Consider the following 17,815-nt stretch of genomic DNA (forward strand, 5'->3'; position numbering starts at 1 on the left):
AATGTTAACATTTTCTGACACAATCAGACCCAGAAAAGGGCATCTGCCTGCAGTATCTGAGTAACTCATCAGAATTAGAGTTTTGGGAGGTTTTTTTGTATGGTTCGTTTGGTTTCTTTAATCGGAAATTCTACTTTTGGACAATATGTCAGGCTTTTATCTATCTGCTTGGTGGGTATTTTGAAACAGTTTCTTTCCAGGAAGGTATTAAGATTCTACACAAGTAAATAGATAGTTTTCATAGATTACCTCTGTTATGTTGGCCAGCTTCATGTTGTGCTTCCATTTTCAAATTTCAGTTACTCTTGTTATTGTTGTGTTTGAAGAAGATGAAAAGATTAGCATTTTTCAAAGATTAGCATTTATGTTGAGGCCAACATTTGATTATAGAGAATTAATAGTTCTGAATGGTTTACATACATAAAAATAGGGTTCTACAGTAGTGCAGTGTTTTCAATTATCCCTTTTAATCTTTAATTATAGCCATGTTTATTAGGCTTATTGTAATTTGATTTAAAACTAAGAAAATATATTTATTTACTATTTATATTAGTTACTTTCTGAAATTTGGCCTGAAAAGTGCAAGCTAGGAAGCTGTAATTTTTTGCTTTCCTGTTGCTGATTAGAATGGTGATTGCAGATTGTTGTTATAAACAAAATAGCTCCCAGCTAATATGCTTGATTTGTCAACAATGAATTTTGTAGCAGAGTTGTATCCTCAGAAAGTAAGTCTGAAAAATGTGCTGGTAATTCAAAAGTATTTGAAACCTACTGCATTTGGGGTGGGGAGAAAGGGAACTGATTTTCTTTTTTGTTAATATAGAACAGTGCTGGAAATACTTTGCTGGATTATTTGGTACAGAATTTTTGTTTGTTTTTACAAAGGACAGAGAAACTCAAATTGCCAGTGTAAAGGATATTCAGTATCAGGTGGCCAGACTGCTGTGTTGGACATCCAGACTTATCTTTAAATGTTAGAATATAACTGGTTGATACGAAATCTAGTTACACTGGGAGTCATGGCTGACTTAAATGTCTAACACACAGTTCTCTCTTTTCCCCTTTTTTTTTTCCTTTCTTTTTTTGTCCCGCCTTTTCTTCCCCCACCCCCCCCACCCCCCCCCCATTTCCTTAAGGATTTGCAGCACTTGCAGCAGCTTCAGCAACAGAATCTCAACCTGCAACAGTTTGTGTTGGTGCATCCAACAACCAACTTGCAGCCAGCACAGTTCATCATCTCTCAAACACCGCAGGGGCAGCAGGGTAAGTGGTTCTTGCCAGGAAAGAAAATCGTACATAGCTTTTTAGAGGAGAAGGTGAAACTGAGGTGGTTGATACACCTTCACTAACTGTTGATATTCCCTAGAAGAAATAACAGTATTGCAATTAGGAGACTTGAAAGGGACACCTCCTTTCTGGGTGTTAGACACAAAATGCCAAGACTGTCTCGTGGTTTAACCTGGCAGGTAGCTGAACACCACACAGCCACTTGCTCACTTCCCCTGACTGCTGTGGGATGCAGGAGAGGATTTGTGAGGAGGGAGGGGGGAAGAAGTAAAATTTGTGGGTTGAGATAAAGACAGTTAAATAGAACAGAACCAGAAGGCATGATGATGATGGTGACAATAAAAAATTAGAATATACAAAACAAGTGATGCACAGTGCAATTGCTTACCACCTGCTGACTGATACCCAGCCAGTTCCTGGGCAGCAGCCCCTAGTCAGCTTTCCCCCTAGTTTATCTACTGAGCGTTATGTCACATGGTATGGGATATCACTTCGGGCAGTTTACGTCAGCTGTCCTGGCTATGCCCCCTCCCAGCTTCTTGCGTCCTCCAGCCTACTCACTGGTGGGGTGGGGTGAGAATCTGAAAAGTCCTTGACTTGTTGCTAAGCAGTGCTTACACTACCTAAAACATTATTCCCAGACTAAAGCCAAAACACATCACTATACCAGCTACTAGGAAGAAAAATAACTGCCAGCCAAAACTAGAACGTGCTGGAAAAAGATGACAAAGTCAAGAGTCCTTGTGGGAGACTAGAAAAGTGCTTAAGCCTAAGGAGGGTATAGTGAATTTTGTCATGAACTGAAATAATAATTGCACCTTGAGAAAAGAGCTAGAAGGCTTGATTTTTTTTATAATTCCTCCTGGAAATATTATTTTGGTGGTAAACTGGGTATGGCTTACATGCTAAAGGCAAACCAAGGCAGTGGTAGGTGGTATTGCGCCCAACCAGTTAAGATTTTGTACAGTAACTTTGCTCTAAGTACTAATGAATTCATGTTGCAATAAATCAGGGTACTGATTGCACCCTATTTATTGATGTCCACATAAAACTGCATTTAGCCATGGTCTCTTACATCAATATACAAAAATGGTCTTCCCCCCGCCCTTTCTTTTCTGTATGAACTCAGTTGTTCAGGTCTGGTAATCCAAAGATTCTTTCTCAGAGGGCAAATCCTGTTATGCTTGAAGAGTCCTCCAGAACCTGGCTGTCCTATAAAGCAGCTCTTTGCACTTCATTTTCTTCTTTTGATTTTTTCATGCAGCATTCCTTCTTATATACTATGAATTGGATAGAACTAGCTTTCCATTGTGCTGAATCCCTCACACTGTCTGAATGCTCTCACATTTGGATAAAGTGTTAGTCAAAATTAACTTTTTTTAAAATACGACTTGATTTAGGAGAGCTTTTATACCAGCACTGGTAGAAAGTAGCTAAAAGGCTATTTATGGAAGCATTTAGTGATGTATTAGTTTCTTAAAAAGAAGCAGAACTTACAAGCTTGACATATTCTTCTAGGAGAATTCAAACTTAAGCAAAATTTAGTTCAAGGATTCTTTAAAATAGGCAGTTTTTCTTTTTTAAAGAAACAGCAACAAAAAAAGTATTGTTTTGAAAAACTGACTGGTTTTCTAAAATATGCCTACATTTTTCAGCTAACCTGCTGGTTTTCTAAAACATGTCTGAAGATAGTTCACAAAAAAGGAAACTAACAGAAGCAATTATATTAATCTCTCAAAATGAATTGCCTTCACTATAGAAAAGAAGGAAAGCTATTTGTTTGTTAAAAAAAAAAAAAATCTATTGGAGTAGAATAACTACCAGAGAGTTTTTCATAGTACCTTTTTGAAGGACCGTCTCTGATAATGATTTCTTCACTGCAATTTAAGACCTGCATGTTGCTGTCATCAGTGATGCAGTGTGTGTAGAAACACCATTTTTTACTGGTAATGTGCAGCCTGGACAACTGAATAGCTCAAAAATGTTGGAAGATTTATATTCTGACCATAGGCCATTAGTGTGTGACAATCTTCCAAACTGAAATGCTTGAATGGATCCAATTTTCTTCATGAACACTCAATGATAAAGCAACATGTATGTCATAATATCCCTTATATCACTTTTTGGTATGGCTTTATGCAGTATTTCATGGTTATTGTTAGAAGATCTCAAACAGTATGTTATTATATATTTACGAGAAAGATTGAGAAAGTGTGTATTTTTATTTTGTTGTTTGCTGTTGCAGCTGGCTTTTCTATGGTTTTCTTGTCCTATTAGTCCTACTTGTACATTAGTCAACTTCATAAAATAATATTTTTGAATAAAGTAGCATAGAGCTTTCTTTAAAACCAGTGGCATTCAGAGTTTTTTTGCTGCTTCATTGGCACTGCATATGGCTTTATATGTATGTATGCATTTAATAACTCATGAAAATTCAGGTTTATTTATGGATTATCTGCTCTGGAAGAAATCAACTGCTTTATAGACTACGTATTTTGTACATGCCAATCATGTAAATGAGAAGTATTGTTTTTAATACAGAGAATAGTTGAGGGAAATGAAGAATGTTATCTCTAAGCAAGATTGTACAAAAAATGTAAACATTAGGTAGAGAGAAGCTTCTTTTACTTGAAGAGGTGATGGTGTGCAGAGTAATGCAATCATCAGCAATCATATTGAGATTCTTGGAAGGGGTTGAATGTCATGGCTTAGATCCAACTTCTGAAAAAAAAATTAGAAAATTCAACATCTAAAATAATAATCAGCAATGAGGATGTTATTCTGCTATCTTTCTTCAACACACATAGCTCACAGCAGCGTATGTGAAATTCTCCCTTTAAATGCACTGTCATATGTCTGGTGTAGTCATCTTTTCCACATGATTTCTGGTTATTCTCTGGCTGAGGTGAAACAAATTGTGAAGTTCCTGTTTTTCACGTTTGGTAATAGGTAACATCATAACTGAAGGAATTGTTTCAAGACTCAGCAGATATGCAGAAGATTGAATGGAAACAGATATTTGGAACAATTTCTTATTCAGAGCAATTCTTGTCCACTTATTATTGCTAAGGTCACAGGCAGGAATGTTGCACCTTTTACAGTATTTATACATCTTTTATCTGTTCTCCTATCTAATAGATCTGTCTCTAGAATAATCAGTTCAACATCCTTTACTACAATTATAGCTGTTTCTTAAAAATAATACCCTCATCAAATGACTATTTGCCTTTCTACTCAGAAGATATTGCCAATAAAAATCATATCACTAAAATCTGAATGGATAGGGGAAATCATGCTTCATTTCATTTAAATTAGTCTTACAAATAGAAGTTAAGATATGAGAAAAGAATGCATCATTGTAAAAGGAGATTTGGAATCAGGACTTATAAAGAAAGTATCCAAAAAGGCAAATGTGGAAGACAAGCTACTAAGTAGCTTTAAACATTGAAACTGGGCCTACCTACTCTCAATTTATTCCTGTTTATTATTAAAACCCTTGTTTATGATTTTATTATAAGAATACGTGGGAAGATGATGGCAGGCCAAATCCAGTGCTGTTCTCTTCTTTCATACTTGTCCAACAGATTTTGAGACTTCCCTTGTATCATTGAAAAAAACCCAATCAAACACATTTTTAAAATGAAATAACAAATGTTAAACATTGGTACCTACCCTGCTGGCTTCTGGTACCATAAATCAGAGTGCAGCTTCCTCACCCAGTGTCAAGATGGAGGAAGATGCCTGAGGTTTCCTGTATTTCTTCTCAGATGCATCAAATTTGCAATGAACAAGCATTCATCTCATCTGAAATTGTGCACCTGTGCTGCCCTTACAGGACTCTTCCTCATTTTGTTAATAATATGCTCTGTGAACCAGGTGAAAGTGTTTAGGTCTCCTCAATATGCAGATGAGGAGACCCAGGATTTCATTGTCATTAAGAGACTCTTGATGACAGCGTATTTGCTGACACAGCAGTTGAATAAAATGTAGCTGAATCTGCGCATAAGAGGGGAGAGCTTGAAGTGGAATAAGGAAGAACTTGGGAGAAGTAATTTAAATGTTAACTTTCCCCCATGTGCTACAAATACCCATTACCAAGATCTGAATTAAATCCTCTAATATTTCCTGTCCTCTTTGAAATCGAGTCTTTGCTTCTAACCATCTGAACAGCATCAATGGGTAAAAATGCTGACTTTTCATTGAAGTCATGTGGCAGCACCTTTGCATGGATCACTGAAATGATACTCTGCAAAACCACAGTGCAGCAGCTTCAGCACCTTTGCGTCATGTTCCTGAGCTATCTTAAAAGGGTACCTGGGTGCAGCAAAAAGTACAGCAGCAGCGTGCAGCAGCTTAACATCTCAGTGGAACAGATTTGTAGGAATGGATAGGTTAGTACTTTCTTGTGTTGGATCCCGATATAATTCCAGCTACAAGTCCCCATTTTGGAAGATCTGGATTTGATAAAATGGAGTGCGCCAAAGTGCCCAGAAGGTTCTTTGCATCAACAGTGATAAACAAAGTTATAGCACTGTATGTAACATGTGGTATGATACCCTTCCTTCTTTCAGTTGTTTCCAATTAATCAAATTATGACATTTTAATGGCTTTGTCTTGAAAGCTAAATTCCAGGATATGTCTGTGAGAAGATGTACAGCTTTGGCAAAGAATAAGCAGTCAAGTTCTTTTTAGATTAAAGAAAAAAAAAAATCACTCTTTTGGGAGATCAGATAGGAATGAATTATGTATTATGCTTCTGGGCCAACTTTTTAAAAATTATGCTGAAAAAAATCTGCATTTGAATGTTTGTTATATCTTTTGTTCAGTTTTAGTAAGAACTAAACTGTTGGCTGGCAGGAAGAGTTTTTGCCCTGGACCAAAAAAATACTCTTGTAGACATTACAGGAAGAGTCATGGATGATGGTAGCTGCATTTACTTTAACTATTAAAAACACCCAACCAATCCTCCAAAACATCTGAAGCATCATACCTTTGCATAAATCCTTATCTTGTCCATTCTTTTGGAGCATCATATAGGTGATACATGTGGCATGTTTAGTGCAGTAATACTACTGGACTCTTAGAACCCAAAGGAGAGGGCTAGAAATACTACCTCTGTAAATGTAAGTATACAAGTACAATTTTAAAAAGATACTTAGGTTGGAAGGGACCTGTAGAGGTCATGTAGTATTTCTTGCAGCAGGTCCAATTACAGCAGAGTGCTTAGGGCCTTGGCTAGTTGACTTTGAACATCACCAAGTATGGAGATTCTGCAGCCTCTTCAAGTATCTACCCCAACAGCTGACCACTCTCATGATTAAAATAAAATAGTTTCCTTATGTCTACTTGTAGTAGACACGTTCTTGCATCTCAGTACTGTACACCCTCAAAAGGAGCCCATTTCTGTCTCTGAGGACAGAAATAGGATCTAACTTAATTTTTTCATGAGGCTGAACAACCCAGCTTACTTACCTATTCCTCGTATAGGTGTTCCAGCCTGTTAGCCACCCTCGTGGGCCATGAATGTACAAAATCCAGGATATCATTGTGTCTTGTACACGGAAACCAAAAGCTGAACACAGTACTCTAGATGTGGTCTTGCTAGTGCCAAACAGAGGGCAAGAATTGCAGCCCTTGACCTGCTGGTTGCACTCTTGTGAATAGAGCCCAGGATGTGATTGTTGACTGTCCTTATTGTAAGGACACACTGCTGGCTCATACTCATCTTACTGACCTCCAAGACACCCAGGTCTATTTTCTGTGAAACAGCTTTCTAGCCACCTAGTGTCCACCCTGTTTTGCTGTACAGGCTTATTCCAGTCCCCTTCCACAATGTTGCATTTTCCTGCACTGATCTTCATGTTTCCATTTGTATAGCCTCTCTAGACCCTGACTTCTGGTTTATTGACCGTTATCCCTCTATTTAGTATTATCCACAAGCTCCCTGAGAGTGTATTTTGTCCCATCAGCCTTGTTGGTTATAAAGATATTAATATCTATTATATTAATATCCATTAATTATTATCATCAGTACTGTTGAACAGTATTGATGGCAGTGTGAAGTTCCTAAGGAAACAGCAAAGAGTGTGAAACACCAGTATCTCAGCAGTTGCCCAAAAGGTGCAGTTTTGGACTTAAGCTATATTTAAAAGGCCATGCTATGTGCTCTGTAAGTCAAGTCACTGATGTCTTCCTGAGAGGAAGTGGGGACCAGTAGTTTCTTCTCAGAAAAAAACACCCCAAAGATGAAGGTTAGGCAAGTCATGTTTGCAAAGAACAGAACTGCGTGGAAGCCAACAAGAGTACAGAGCATGTGCATGAAAAGTGTCTGGAAAGATTGTAAACCAGTGGAAGAGATGCATGCTTTGCTGAAACAGTTCAGCTCCCCATGCCCTGATTATTACTTCAGTTAGCTGCAGGTTGACCTAACTTGTTCTTCAGTTTTTGCCTGAGAAACCCAGTATCAGTATCTCTTAAATAGGATAAATTGATGCAAAAACTGAGGAAACACATTTGGAATATTTTATACTATCCCCCAGTGCTAATTACTTCAGAGGGAGAATAAACTGAGGAAAAATGTAGTCATCTTGTGTTCTCCAGCAAAAGTGTTATTGCCAGAAAAACATCCTCTGGGATTTCTTTGAGGACAAAAAATCCCAAAAGGGCAGTTCTAATGACTCTGATTACAGTCATAAGACGAGTCAGTAACGTGTAATCTGTGGTGTAACTGGTGCATTAGAGGTCAAATGTGGTCACTGTCAGCTGCCTGTTTTTTGTTTTATTGTTGGTTGGCCACTCTACAGTATCAGTGTAATGTGTTGCCCCTTTCTATTTTAAGTTATCAGTTAAAGTTCACTGGCATTAAATGAAGGTCAAAACCTCTTCACTTGGGCATGATTGTTCACCAGCTAATATTTAGATTGAGGCAGCTGAAGTCATCTTTCAAGGGAACAAATATCTGTGTTGTAAAAAGCACTGTGTGGTAGGGAGCTGTCTTCAAAGTTGCTTAAGCTGCTCCCTTCCCCTGTGGCTTTTCAAAAACACAGATGGAACATGTTGATTATTTGATGCAAAGCAGATTTACATAGATGTCTATACTGTGCTATTATGTTGCATGAACATCTGGCTTTATTCTGTGGATCTTGACATTTGATAGCAATGCATTCTATTTAAAATACATGTTTAACAGTTTGTTAAAGAAAAATAATAGCAATATTACTGTCAGAAGACAATTCTGTAGTTGTGTATCTGCCATTGAGGATACATTTTCTTCTTCCTACCCCTGGTAGTCCCTTGTTTCATGTCTCCTGTGGCCTTAACCTCCCATAAAAGATCCAGTTTCTCAATTGGTATTTATCAAGTCCTAAATTCCTGTGTCTCCTACCTGTGTTCTACTAAGAGGTAGCTGATTGTGATTGGTGTGCTCTGGTTGATCAGCCAGCTGATGAGCCAGAACAGCTCATGTCAAATTCAAATTACAGAATTTATAGAATCATAGAATAGTTAGGGTTGGAAAGGACCTCAAGATCATCTATTTCCAACCCCCCTGCCATGGGCAGGGACACCTCACACTAAACCATCCCACACAAGGCTTCACCCAACCTGGCCTTGAACACTGCCAGGGATGGAGCACTCACAACCTCCCTGGGCAACCGATTCCAGTGCCTCACCACCCTAACAGGAAAGAATTTCCTCCTTATATCCAATCTAAACTTCCCCTGTTTAAGTTTGAACCCGTTACCCCTTGTTCTGTCACTACAGTCCCTGATGAAGAGTCCTTCCCCGGCATCCCTATAGGCCCCCTTCAGGTACTGGAAGGCTGCTATGAGGTCTCCACGCAACCTTCTCTTCTCCAGGCTGAACAGCCCCAACTTCCTCAGCCTGTCTTCATACGGGAGGTGCTCCAGTGCCCTGATCATCCTCGTGGCCCTCCTCTGGACTTGTTCCAGCAGTTCCATGTCCTTTTTATGTTGAGGACACCAGAACTGCACACAATACTCCAGGTGAGGTCTCACAAGAGCAGAGTAGAGGGGCAGGATCACCTCTTTCGACCTGCTGGTCACGCTCCTTTTGATGCAGCCCAGGATATGGTTGGCTTTCTGGGCTGCAAGCGCACACTGCCGGCTCATGTTCATTTTCTTATTGACCAGCACCCCCAAGTCCTTCTCCGCAGGGCCACTCTGAATCTCTTCTTTGCCCAACCTGTAGCTGTGCCTGGGATTGCTCCGACCCAGGTGTAGGACCTTGCACTTGTCATGGTTGAACTTCATAAAGTTGGCATCGGCCCACCTGACCACCAGCCATTGACCACAACTCTTTGTGTGCGGCCATCCAGCCAGTTCTTTATCCACGGAGTGGTCCATCCATCAAATTGATATCTTTCCAGTTTAGAGAGAAGGATGTCGTGTGGGACAGTGTCAAACGCTTTGCACAAGTCCAGGTAGATGACATCAACTGCTTTACCCTTGTCCATCAATTCTGTAGCCCCATCATAGAAGGCCACCAAATTGGTCAGGCAGGCAGGATTTCCCCTTAGTGAAGCCATGCTGGCTGTCACCAAGCACCTTGCTGTTTTTCCTGTGCCTTAGCATGCAGTCCAGGAGAATGTGCTCCAAGATTTTACCAGGCACAGAGGTGAGACTGACTGGTCTGTAATTCCCCGGGTCTTCCATTTTCCACTTCTTGAAAATGGGGGTTATATTTCCCTTTTTCCAGTCGTCGGGAACTTCACCTGACTGCCATGATTTTTCAAATACGATGGCCAGTGGCTTAGCAACTTCATTCGCCAGCTCCTTCAGGACCCGCGGATGGATTCCATCAGGACTTGTGCGCGTTCAGATTTTGAAGATGGTTTCGAACCAGATCCTCTCCTACAGTGGGCCCAAGGTCTTCATTCTCACAGTCCCTGCATCTACCTTCTAAGACCTGGGTGGTGCAGTCAGAGCCTTTGCCAGTGAAGACCGAGGCAAAGAAGTCATTCAGAACTTCAGCCTTCTCCAAATCCTGTATAGCCAGTTCTCCCGAGAGCTTCCTCAGGGGGCCTGTGTTGTCCCTAGTCTGTTTTTTGTTTGCTATGTACCTGTAGAATCCCTTCCTGTTATCGTTAACATCCCTGGCTAAGTTTAATTCTAACTGGGCCTTAGCCTTTCTAACCTGGTCCCTAGCTTCCCGAACAACATCCCTGTACTCTACCGAGGCTGCCTGTCCCTGCTTCCATTTTTTATAAGCCTCTTTTTTCCTTTGAATTTTCCTCAGCAGCTCCTTATCCATCCAAGGAGGTCTCCTGGCCCTCCTGCATTGGGATGCCATTGGGCCTCCTCCTTCTAGTTGGGATGCAGCACTCCTGAGCTTGTAACAGGTGATCCTTGAATATTAACCAAGAGTCTTGGGCCCCCCTGCCCTCCAGGGCTATATCCCATGGAACCTTACTAAGTAGGCTCCTGAAGAGGCCAAAGTCTGCTCTTTTGAAGTCCAGGGCAGTGAGCTTGCTACATGCTCTTCTCACTGTCCTGGGGATCTCAAATTCGACCATCTTGTGATCACTGCATCCAAGGCTGCCCTGGAGTACCACATTCTCAACAAGCCCTTCTCTGTTGGTGAGCGCGAGGTCAAGCATGGCACCTCTCCTTGTCGGCTCCTCTATTACTTGCAGAAGGAAGTTGTCTTGGATTGCTTGTGCCGTGTAGTGCCATTGCTCCAATTTAAGTGGAACTTAGTTAGTGTTATGTCCTCTGAGTGCCTGTAGCATCCATCTGTTGTGCCATCATTCTCTCCTGGTTTTAGGAACTTGTATATTCAAGCTGTCTACTAAACATAGGTTTAATTAGTCAGGTTCTTAAATTAATAAGGGGAAGTTGATAGTTGTAGCCAGGAGTTACCTAAAGAATACCAGTAATATTTTCAACAATGAAATTGAGGGAATTGACTAACTAGGTGTATTTTTGTCAAGATTCTTACACCTTAAAAATATATAAATTCTAATTTTGGAATGAAAAAAATTAATCAGATAGCTTATGGTTTAAATATATAGATGCAAGTTTATATCTCAAGTTTCCTGAGAAATTTAATAAATCATACAAATAGTGGACTGTAAGAGCATTCATTTTTAGAACAACAGCAATTGATAGTTGCGTCAGTCCCAACTGTTATTTAATGTTGTTACTTTTCCATAATAGCACAGGTTTTCATACATTCAGCGTAATGTTTATTCTATTTGTGCAGTTTAAGTAGTGTTCAGTATCTTACCTAAGCTTTAAGTTCTGATTGCATTTCCAAAAGATTTCTTCTTTATTTCAGCCAGGAAGTGGTTATCTGCACTTATTTGGTCTTCTGGCGTGGTCTTCTGCTTACATTTGCCAGGGGAAGTTGCCTTCTTGTTAGGCAGATTGCATGGGGTAATATGGAGAGGAAGAAGGGTGATCAAGGAGCCAAATTTGTGGTTTTGATTTGCATTTGGTTGTTGGATTTGATCTGATTAGTGTTCAGTTGTTTATTTTTATATGGCTCCCAAGTTCTTGGTCCACTGTTCATTACAGGAAGAGGTTTACCCCAAATCTGTAAGCTGAAAGAAGCAATAAATGGTTCCTGAACACAGACCTGGGATAACCTAGATCATTGCAAACTCTTTCTGCAGGAGAAACTGGTGCAGACTTCTCTTTTTTACCCTTCCATAAATGCCAAGGGATTTGGACAGAAAAGTCCAAAGTCTGAAGTCTGTGCAGGGATGAAATGAAGGCTTGCATCTCAAATTTTTGTAACTTTATATTATTTGGCAAGAGCCTTGTTTTATCTCATTTCACGTTTTTGTCTTTTAAAATGACAAATCCAGCCCACCCTTTTCTTTTTCCAGGTCTCCTGCAAGCGCAGAATCTTTTAACGCAACTACCTCAGCAAAGCCAAGCCAACCTCCTGCAGTCTCAGCCAAGCATCACCCTTGCCTCGCAGGTCAGGCTTATTTCTAAGTTGCTTTGAGGTGATTTAACTATTGCAAATGAATGGATCCTTTGTAATAGTTACCAGAGTAGGTATTGCAGCTGTAATAGTGTTTGTCTTGCCAGATTGATTCAGTGTTGAACTGAAGTATCAGTGACTGCTGGGTTTTTTTCTGTTTTAGTAGTGTCCACCCTGATGTGCCTCTTTGCATGAATTTAAGGTTCTAAATTTTTACTTTTAGCTGAAAATTTCCATGACTGATACCTTGAGTTAATGGCTCCAGAACACCATTTGAAAAAATGGGCTACTTAAAAAGCCCATAAAGAGGATTACTGACAAGTATCTTTCTCTCTAGAAATTTCAGTGGTAATCTGTCTTTATTGTAGCCCAGTTGTTTTGCTATTATTGCTAAGTCATTGCCAGTCTTACTAGTTACTTTCTGTGAAAGTGGGGAGATTGTTAAAAATACATTAAAATATTAAAAATAAAATCTGCTAGATTTTAATGTTAAAATATTAAAGCTCTATAATTAAGCTTTCAGACTGCAAGAAAAGCAATTTTAAGATTGCGTGTGCCTGCAAATTTAGTTTTGCTTCACTGTGGGTTTTACTGTGCAGTTTAGTTACGTGACTGCGTGCTGTTTTGCAAATACCATGTGGTTACATGTAAGAATTTTTTAGTCTGTAATAAGATGCCTGAGTCTATCATTGTCTTAGAAAACTGTATTTTCTATTATACTACCTATAGTATTTTTCATGCACCATGTGGAAAATGGAATTTGTCTCACGTCTGTAGTTCATACCTCAGTTAGCAGCCTGACTCACGACTAAAGATTACACTTGGATTAAAAAAAGTATCAAAACTGCAGAGAGAAAATAAATTGTCTAAAGGGGGTGAAGTCAGTAAAGACATATTGCAGTAATTACCCACTATGTTTAATGTAAATTAAAAAATAGTAAAAATATTTATAGTGTTACATATATCTGTAATCCTAGAAAGATCATATATGATCACATTATTTCTCAAGAAATGGAATTACAGATCCTGACCTCCCTCTGCCATCTGCTGTGCGCTGCAAAATACTGTATTAATCCAGAAGAAAAACAGCATAAGGATCAGTGTAAAGACTTAGCTATATGTAGGCCATTTCTTTTAGAACAGCCATTTCTGGACCCTTGCATGGACTCTGCGTAGTACTGTAATATTGCGTAGACTTGAGGCTGTTGTTATTTGCCCCGAAGGAGTCTGTAGTTTCAGAACTGGGCATAGCACATAAAAGCATGAAGTCACATTTGCTTAAGAGCCACAGCTGAACTGAGTAGAATTTTACTAGAGTAAATGATTTGTCTCTGCATCTCATTTCCTCTATGGCATGCAAGAAGGTAGAGTTATGCACTCAGAATGCATTTCTGATGTTCCTGTTGCACATAAAGCCTGAACTGTGCAATACCAGATAATATTTTGTCCACATGTGAATATTTTCTATGATGCTCATTTTTTTTTTCAGATTCTTATTATTGTTGCATAGTAAAATAGCCCATGTTCAGGAATAGTGAACCTCATATGGACTTACTGGAAAATTAGCCTTTTATATAGAAATGTGACCTAAAAGGAATTATTTTATGCAGGTTACCTTTACTTACTTTCTTGTATCACCAGTACATTCATCCTTACTGTTGCAAATATCCCCAGAAGGGTTAGAGGTAGACATAGTTTTTTCTTACTGGAAGGAGATGACTCAGTCACAAGAGATGGCATTCGAGGAAACTTGCCAACTTTGCTGCACCTTGTATGTGCTTCCTGTTCCAAGACTAAATAGAAAACTTGAATCTTTTGGGCTGATCACAATCTGCCACTTGACACAAGCTGTAAATTCAATTTTTAAATGATTAAAAGTGGATGAATGCCAAGCTGTCTGTAAATGATAGAACTATATCAAGTAAGAGCATTCAGCCTTTCTTTTGAGCAGCTTCTGCAGCAAGCAAAAGTTGTTGGTTAACTGCTGCATTGAGCATCTCTTCTTTAATTGATGCTGACAAAGCTCTTAAAAGGCTGTCATATTAATACAGTTTTCTGGATTGTGATTGCTCATTCTTGAGAGGAATCTAAATAAATTGCAGGAACTTTCAGATTGCTGGAAATGTCAAATTCATTGATCTTTCTCACAGAAATCTCATCCTTTTTTAATTGAATTTTTGCTGATTATTCTTTTAAGTCTGATTTTCATCTTTTCCTTGCTATCTTAATAGCCAGCAACCCCAACACGCACAATAGCAGCGACCCCCATTCAGCCACTTCCACAGAGCCAGTCAACACCAAAGCGGATTGACACTCCCAGCTTGGAGGAGCCCAGTGACCTTGAGGAGCTTGAGCAGTTTGCCAAGACTTTCAAACAAAGACGGATCAAACTTGGATTCACTCAGGTGAGACTGTGTAACTTAGTCCCTGCCAGCGTGGAACCTGAGGTCTCATCTTTCAACTCTGGAGGGAAGACTACAATTCCACCTTTTCCTAGGAGAACCTTCTTAAATAGGGTTATGCTCTGGCTTTTGTGTAGGGGATTTCTAAGAAATAAGAGAAAAAGCCATACATCCATCTTCTTCCCTGTTGGTTTTAAAGCATAGCCATTTCCCAGCAGGTATGTGTATTTACCAGTGCCAGATGTCATTGCATGTGCATTATTAATTCTATAGGATGCAAAATGAATGGGGCAAAGCACTTTAAAGCTGTCTTCAGAAGTACAAAGTTCCAGAAATCCAGAAATCATACAGCACAATTAACTGCTCTGTGTGTTTAAAAAGTGTGTCACAACTGTGCAGTTGCTTTGGATGTCAGAGGGTTTTTATTTCTCAAGCTCATTTTTCTATTAAACATCAATGATTTGTGTATTTAATGCTTTTGCTAAGGTTCCTAAACAAAGCCTGAAAGGACTGTCACCTTTAGAGTTTGCTCCTTACAGAGGTGAACTGGAGTTGTGGTTTGTTTTGGTTTGTTTAAAAGCTCAGAAATATCCACAGAGCAGGAAAAAAGTAATCTTGAATGTCGTGAAAATGGTTGAATGAGAAGTACAATTAAAAGTACAAAGCGAATTTATATGTCCTGATAGTCTGTTGAAGGGAAATGCTGCTTGGATCCAGGAGTCCTTTCTTATTAATATCAAAATTATTTCCCCCTTCCTCCCCCCCCCCCCCCCCCCCCAAATTAAAATATCCATCCAGGTAAACAATTAATTTTGGCAGGAGCTTGTGGTAAGCATAGACATGTTTTTTGCTAGAAGAAATAGCTTGCAAAAGTCAAAGTAGGTATTTGAAAGTCTGAGCTCAGAGCAGTCAATCCAACATACGTGATTTGTTCTTCAGAATAAGTAAGTATGCTGTAGCTGAAAGTATGTGCTGAAGTCGGATTTATTTTTCTGGCAAAGTCCTAAATGTTTGAAAAATCAGGGCTCATAATGAAAGTTCCTGGTAGCATCTCTAATTATAACTCAAGAACAGAATGTTCTTAGTAAAATGGAGTTTGTTGGCATGTGTGCCTCCTTCCCTCCCCTCTTTCCACTAGAGGGAGGCACAGAAGTACAAGTGATGGACGCACACTAAGGCTAGAATAGAGCAGAGCAGAATAGAGTAAAATACAATAGTTTCCTTATAGCCTGACTGAGGAGGTTCATGTAGATCTGTAGTTATGTTTAATCTGCCTTGCCTGTGAGATGATTATAAGAGCTCAACTAGACTTTTAAATTATGGGTTAACCCTATCTTATTGACCCTGTTATGAATTTTCATGGTGAGGAAAAATGAACACAAATGCTCAGGCTTACATTTCAGTATTAACTTTTTAGCTTAAAAAAAATGGAGTCTTGAGAAAGTGATAAAATTGCATTTGAGCATTCCTATCCTGCTCTGAGTTTGTATACGTATAATTAGGCAGTTCAAATAATTTCTAATTGCGTAATTGGATGATAATTAGAGACCCCTATTACTTTGGTTTCCTATAGGTGAATAAATATACTGCCTTTCAGAGGATAAAAGAAATTTATTTCCAGTGGTACTGTAAGCATTCTCAGACTTACGCTACCCCTGCCTTTCAAAAATAATTGTGACATTTAGTTTGCATTGCAAACTAATAACTTACTACATTCTGTCTTGTGAACAATGTAACAGGTTTTGAATTTCTGCAGTTCTGTCTCTTCTCCCACCCTGAAAAATGGATGATGGATTTAAATCCTTTTGTTCAATTGCTTTCCATATTTGACATAGAGACACAATGAGCATACTGCACCTTAGCGTTATTGCAGGTATGTGACTAATTGGTCAGTACACATTCAAGCTGTGTGAACAGACATTTTAGACTATGTTAGTTTTATTCCTTTAAAGGTGTTATTACCTCTGCTAGTCTGTCTGAGCTTCTTCACAGACCAGTACACACAGCAGTAATGTAGCTTATAACCAGTTTCAGTTCAGTACCAAAGCTTCATTCAACCTACAGAGTAGATCAGATATGTACACGGTGCCTTCATCCTCTGTCTCATCCATCCTTTCAGTCACACACCCCAATTTATAAAATTCTCACCCCAATATGTAAGTTCCTTTGCGTACAGCTGAAATGCTGCCACCTTTTGGCACTGAAAACTGTTGACAAAGAAACGGTTAACTGTCCGTTTTAAATCAGACAGCAGATGTTAGTAAGAACAACATAAATACCAGAATGAAATTTAGTTGGGAGACTGGAGCACATTTTATGACTCTTTCCTGCCAAGACATAAATCAGTTTATCTCTAAAATGGTTTACGTAGCCAGGTTTTCTTCTTCATAAACCCAGTAAAGCATCCATGTTACTTCTCTTGGAATGATTTATGAGTTTTAAAATGCATATGGGTAGAGGTATACATGTGATTTCCCACGTGTTTCCTGTGGTTGAAGGAAAACAATTGTTCTGCTCCTCTTCTGGGAAGGAAATGATTTTCTTTACACAACCTGCACAATTTACTAAGGTTACCAAAGGCTGTTTTCTTCCTCGCTTGTATGTGGCCACTCTGCATGCTGTTAGTATACTTGTATCAAGCTGTGGTTGTGGATCTGACCTAAAAAGATAGAAAATAAGCTTTACACACAGTCCAACTAACCCATTTGCAATTAAACTCCACTGATTATGCTCAAGCTTTTCAGTCTCTTCTAGAATTTTCATACTTTTTTGTGTTAAAAAAATAAAAATCTAAATTAAACTACTTTAGACCAAGTAGCATGCTTAAATAATTTTTTTTTTTTTTTTTTCCCCAAAGGGCAGGACCTTCCAGCTGTAAAGCAAAACAAGAAAACATGATGGTGTTTTTAATGGCCACAATAAAGAATTGATCTATTTTTTTTTTTAAACAAGATTTTCCAAGTGTAAGCTACATAGATGTGTGTATGTGTACATTAGGATAAGCAGGATGTCTGATAGCTAGCTAAACTGAGTTTTGAAGAGCAATAACAAATTTAAAGAGATGATCATCTGTCTGTAAATCTCCTGTATAGTTTTTTGACAGATGGGTAGTGATAGTGAAGACTACAGTTAATCGTTATTTGAAGTGGTTCAACTTCTTGTCCACTTTGAAATGT

At 38.9% G+C, this 17,815-nt stretch overlaps 1 protein-coding gene and 1 long non-coding RNA gene across 6 annotated transcripts in view; one reads left to right on the forward strand and one right to left on the reverse strand.

Moving 5' to 3' along the window:
- The window catches only part of POU2F1 (POU class 2 homeobox 1), a 118,974-nt gene that overhangs the window by 84,546 nt on the left and 16,613 nt on the right, over positions 1–17,815 (forward strand). For all 5 annotated transcript variants that reach the window (XM_065676462.1, XM_065676458.1, XM_065676456.1 and 2 more), the window contains 3 exons: positions 1,137–1,263; positions 12,137–12,231; positions 14,469–14,642. In XM_065676462.1, coding sequence (XP_065532534.1) covers positions 1,137–1,263; positions 12,137–12,231; positions 14,469–14,642 — 396 coding nt within the window. The remainder of the gene's footprint in view (positions 1–1,136; positions 1,264–12,136; positions 12,232–14,468; positions 14,643–17,815) is intronic.
- Positions 1,132–5,105, reverse strand: LOC136013113 (uncharacterized). Its single transcript, XR_010612149.1, has 3 exons — positions 4,960–5,105; positions 3,916–4,008; positions 1,132–1,362 (listed from the first exon to the last, which is right to left on the reverse strand). It is a non-coding gene; the product is annotated as an uncharacterized LOC136013113 (long non-coding RNA).

Source organism: Lathamus discolor, chromosome 4 (assembly GCF_037157495.1).
Source record: "Lathamus discolor isolate bLatDis1 chromosome 4, bLatDis1.hap1, whole genome shotgun sequence".
Taxonomy (NCBI): domain Eukaryota; kingdom Metazoa; phylum Chordata; class Aves; order Psittaciformes; family Psittacidae; genus Lathamus; species Lathamus discolor.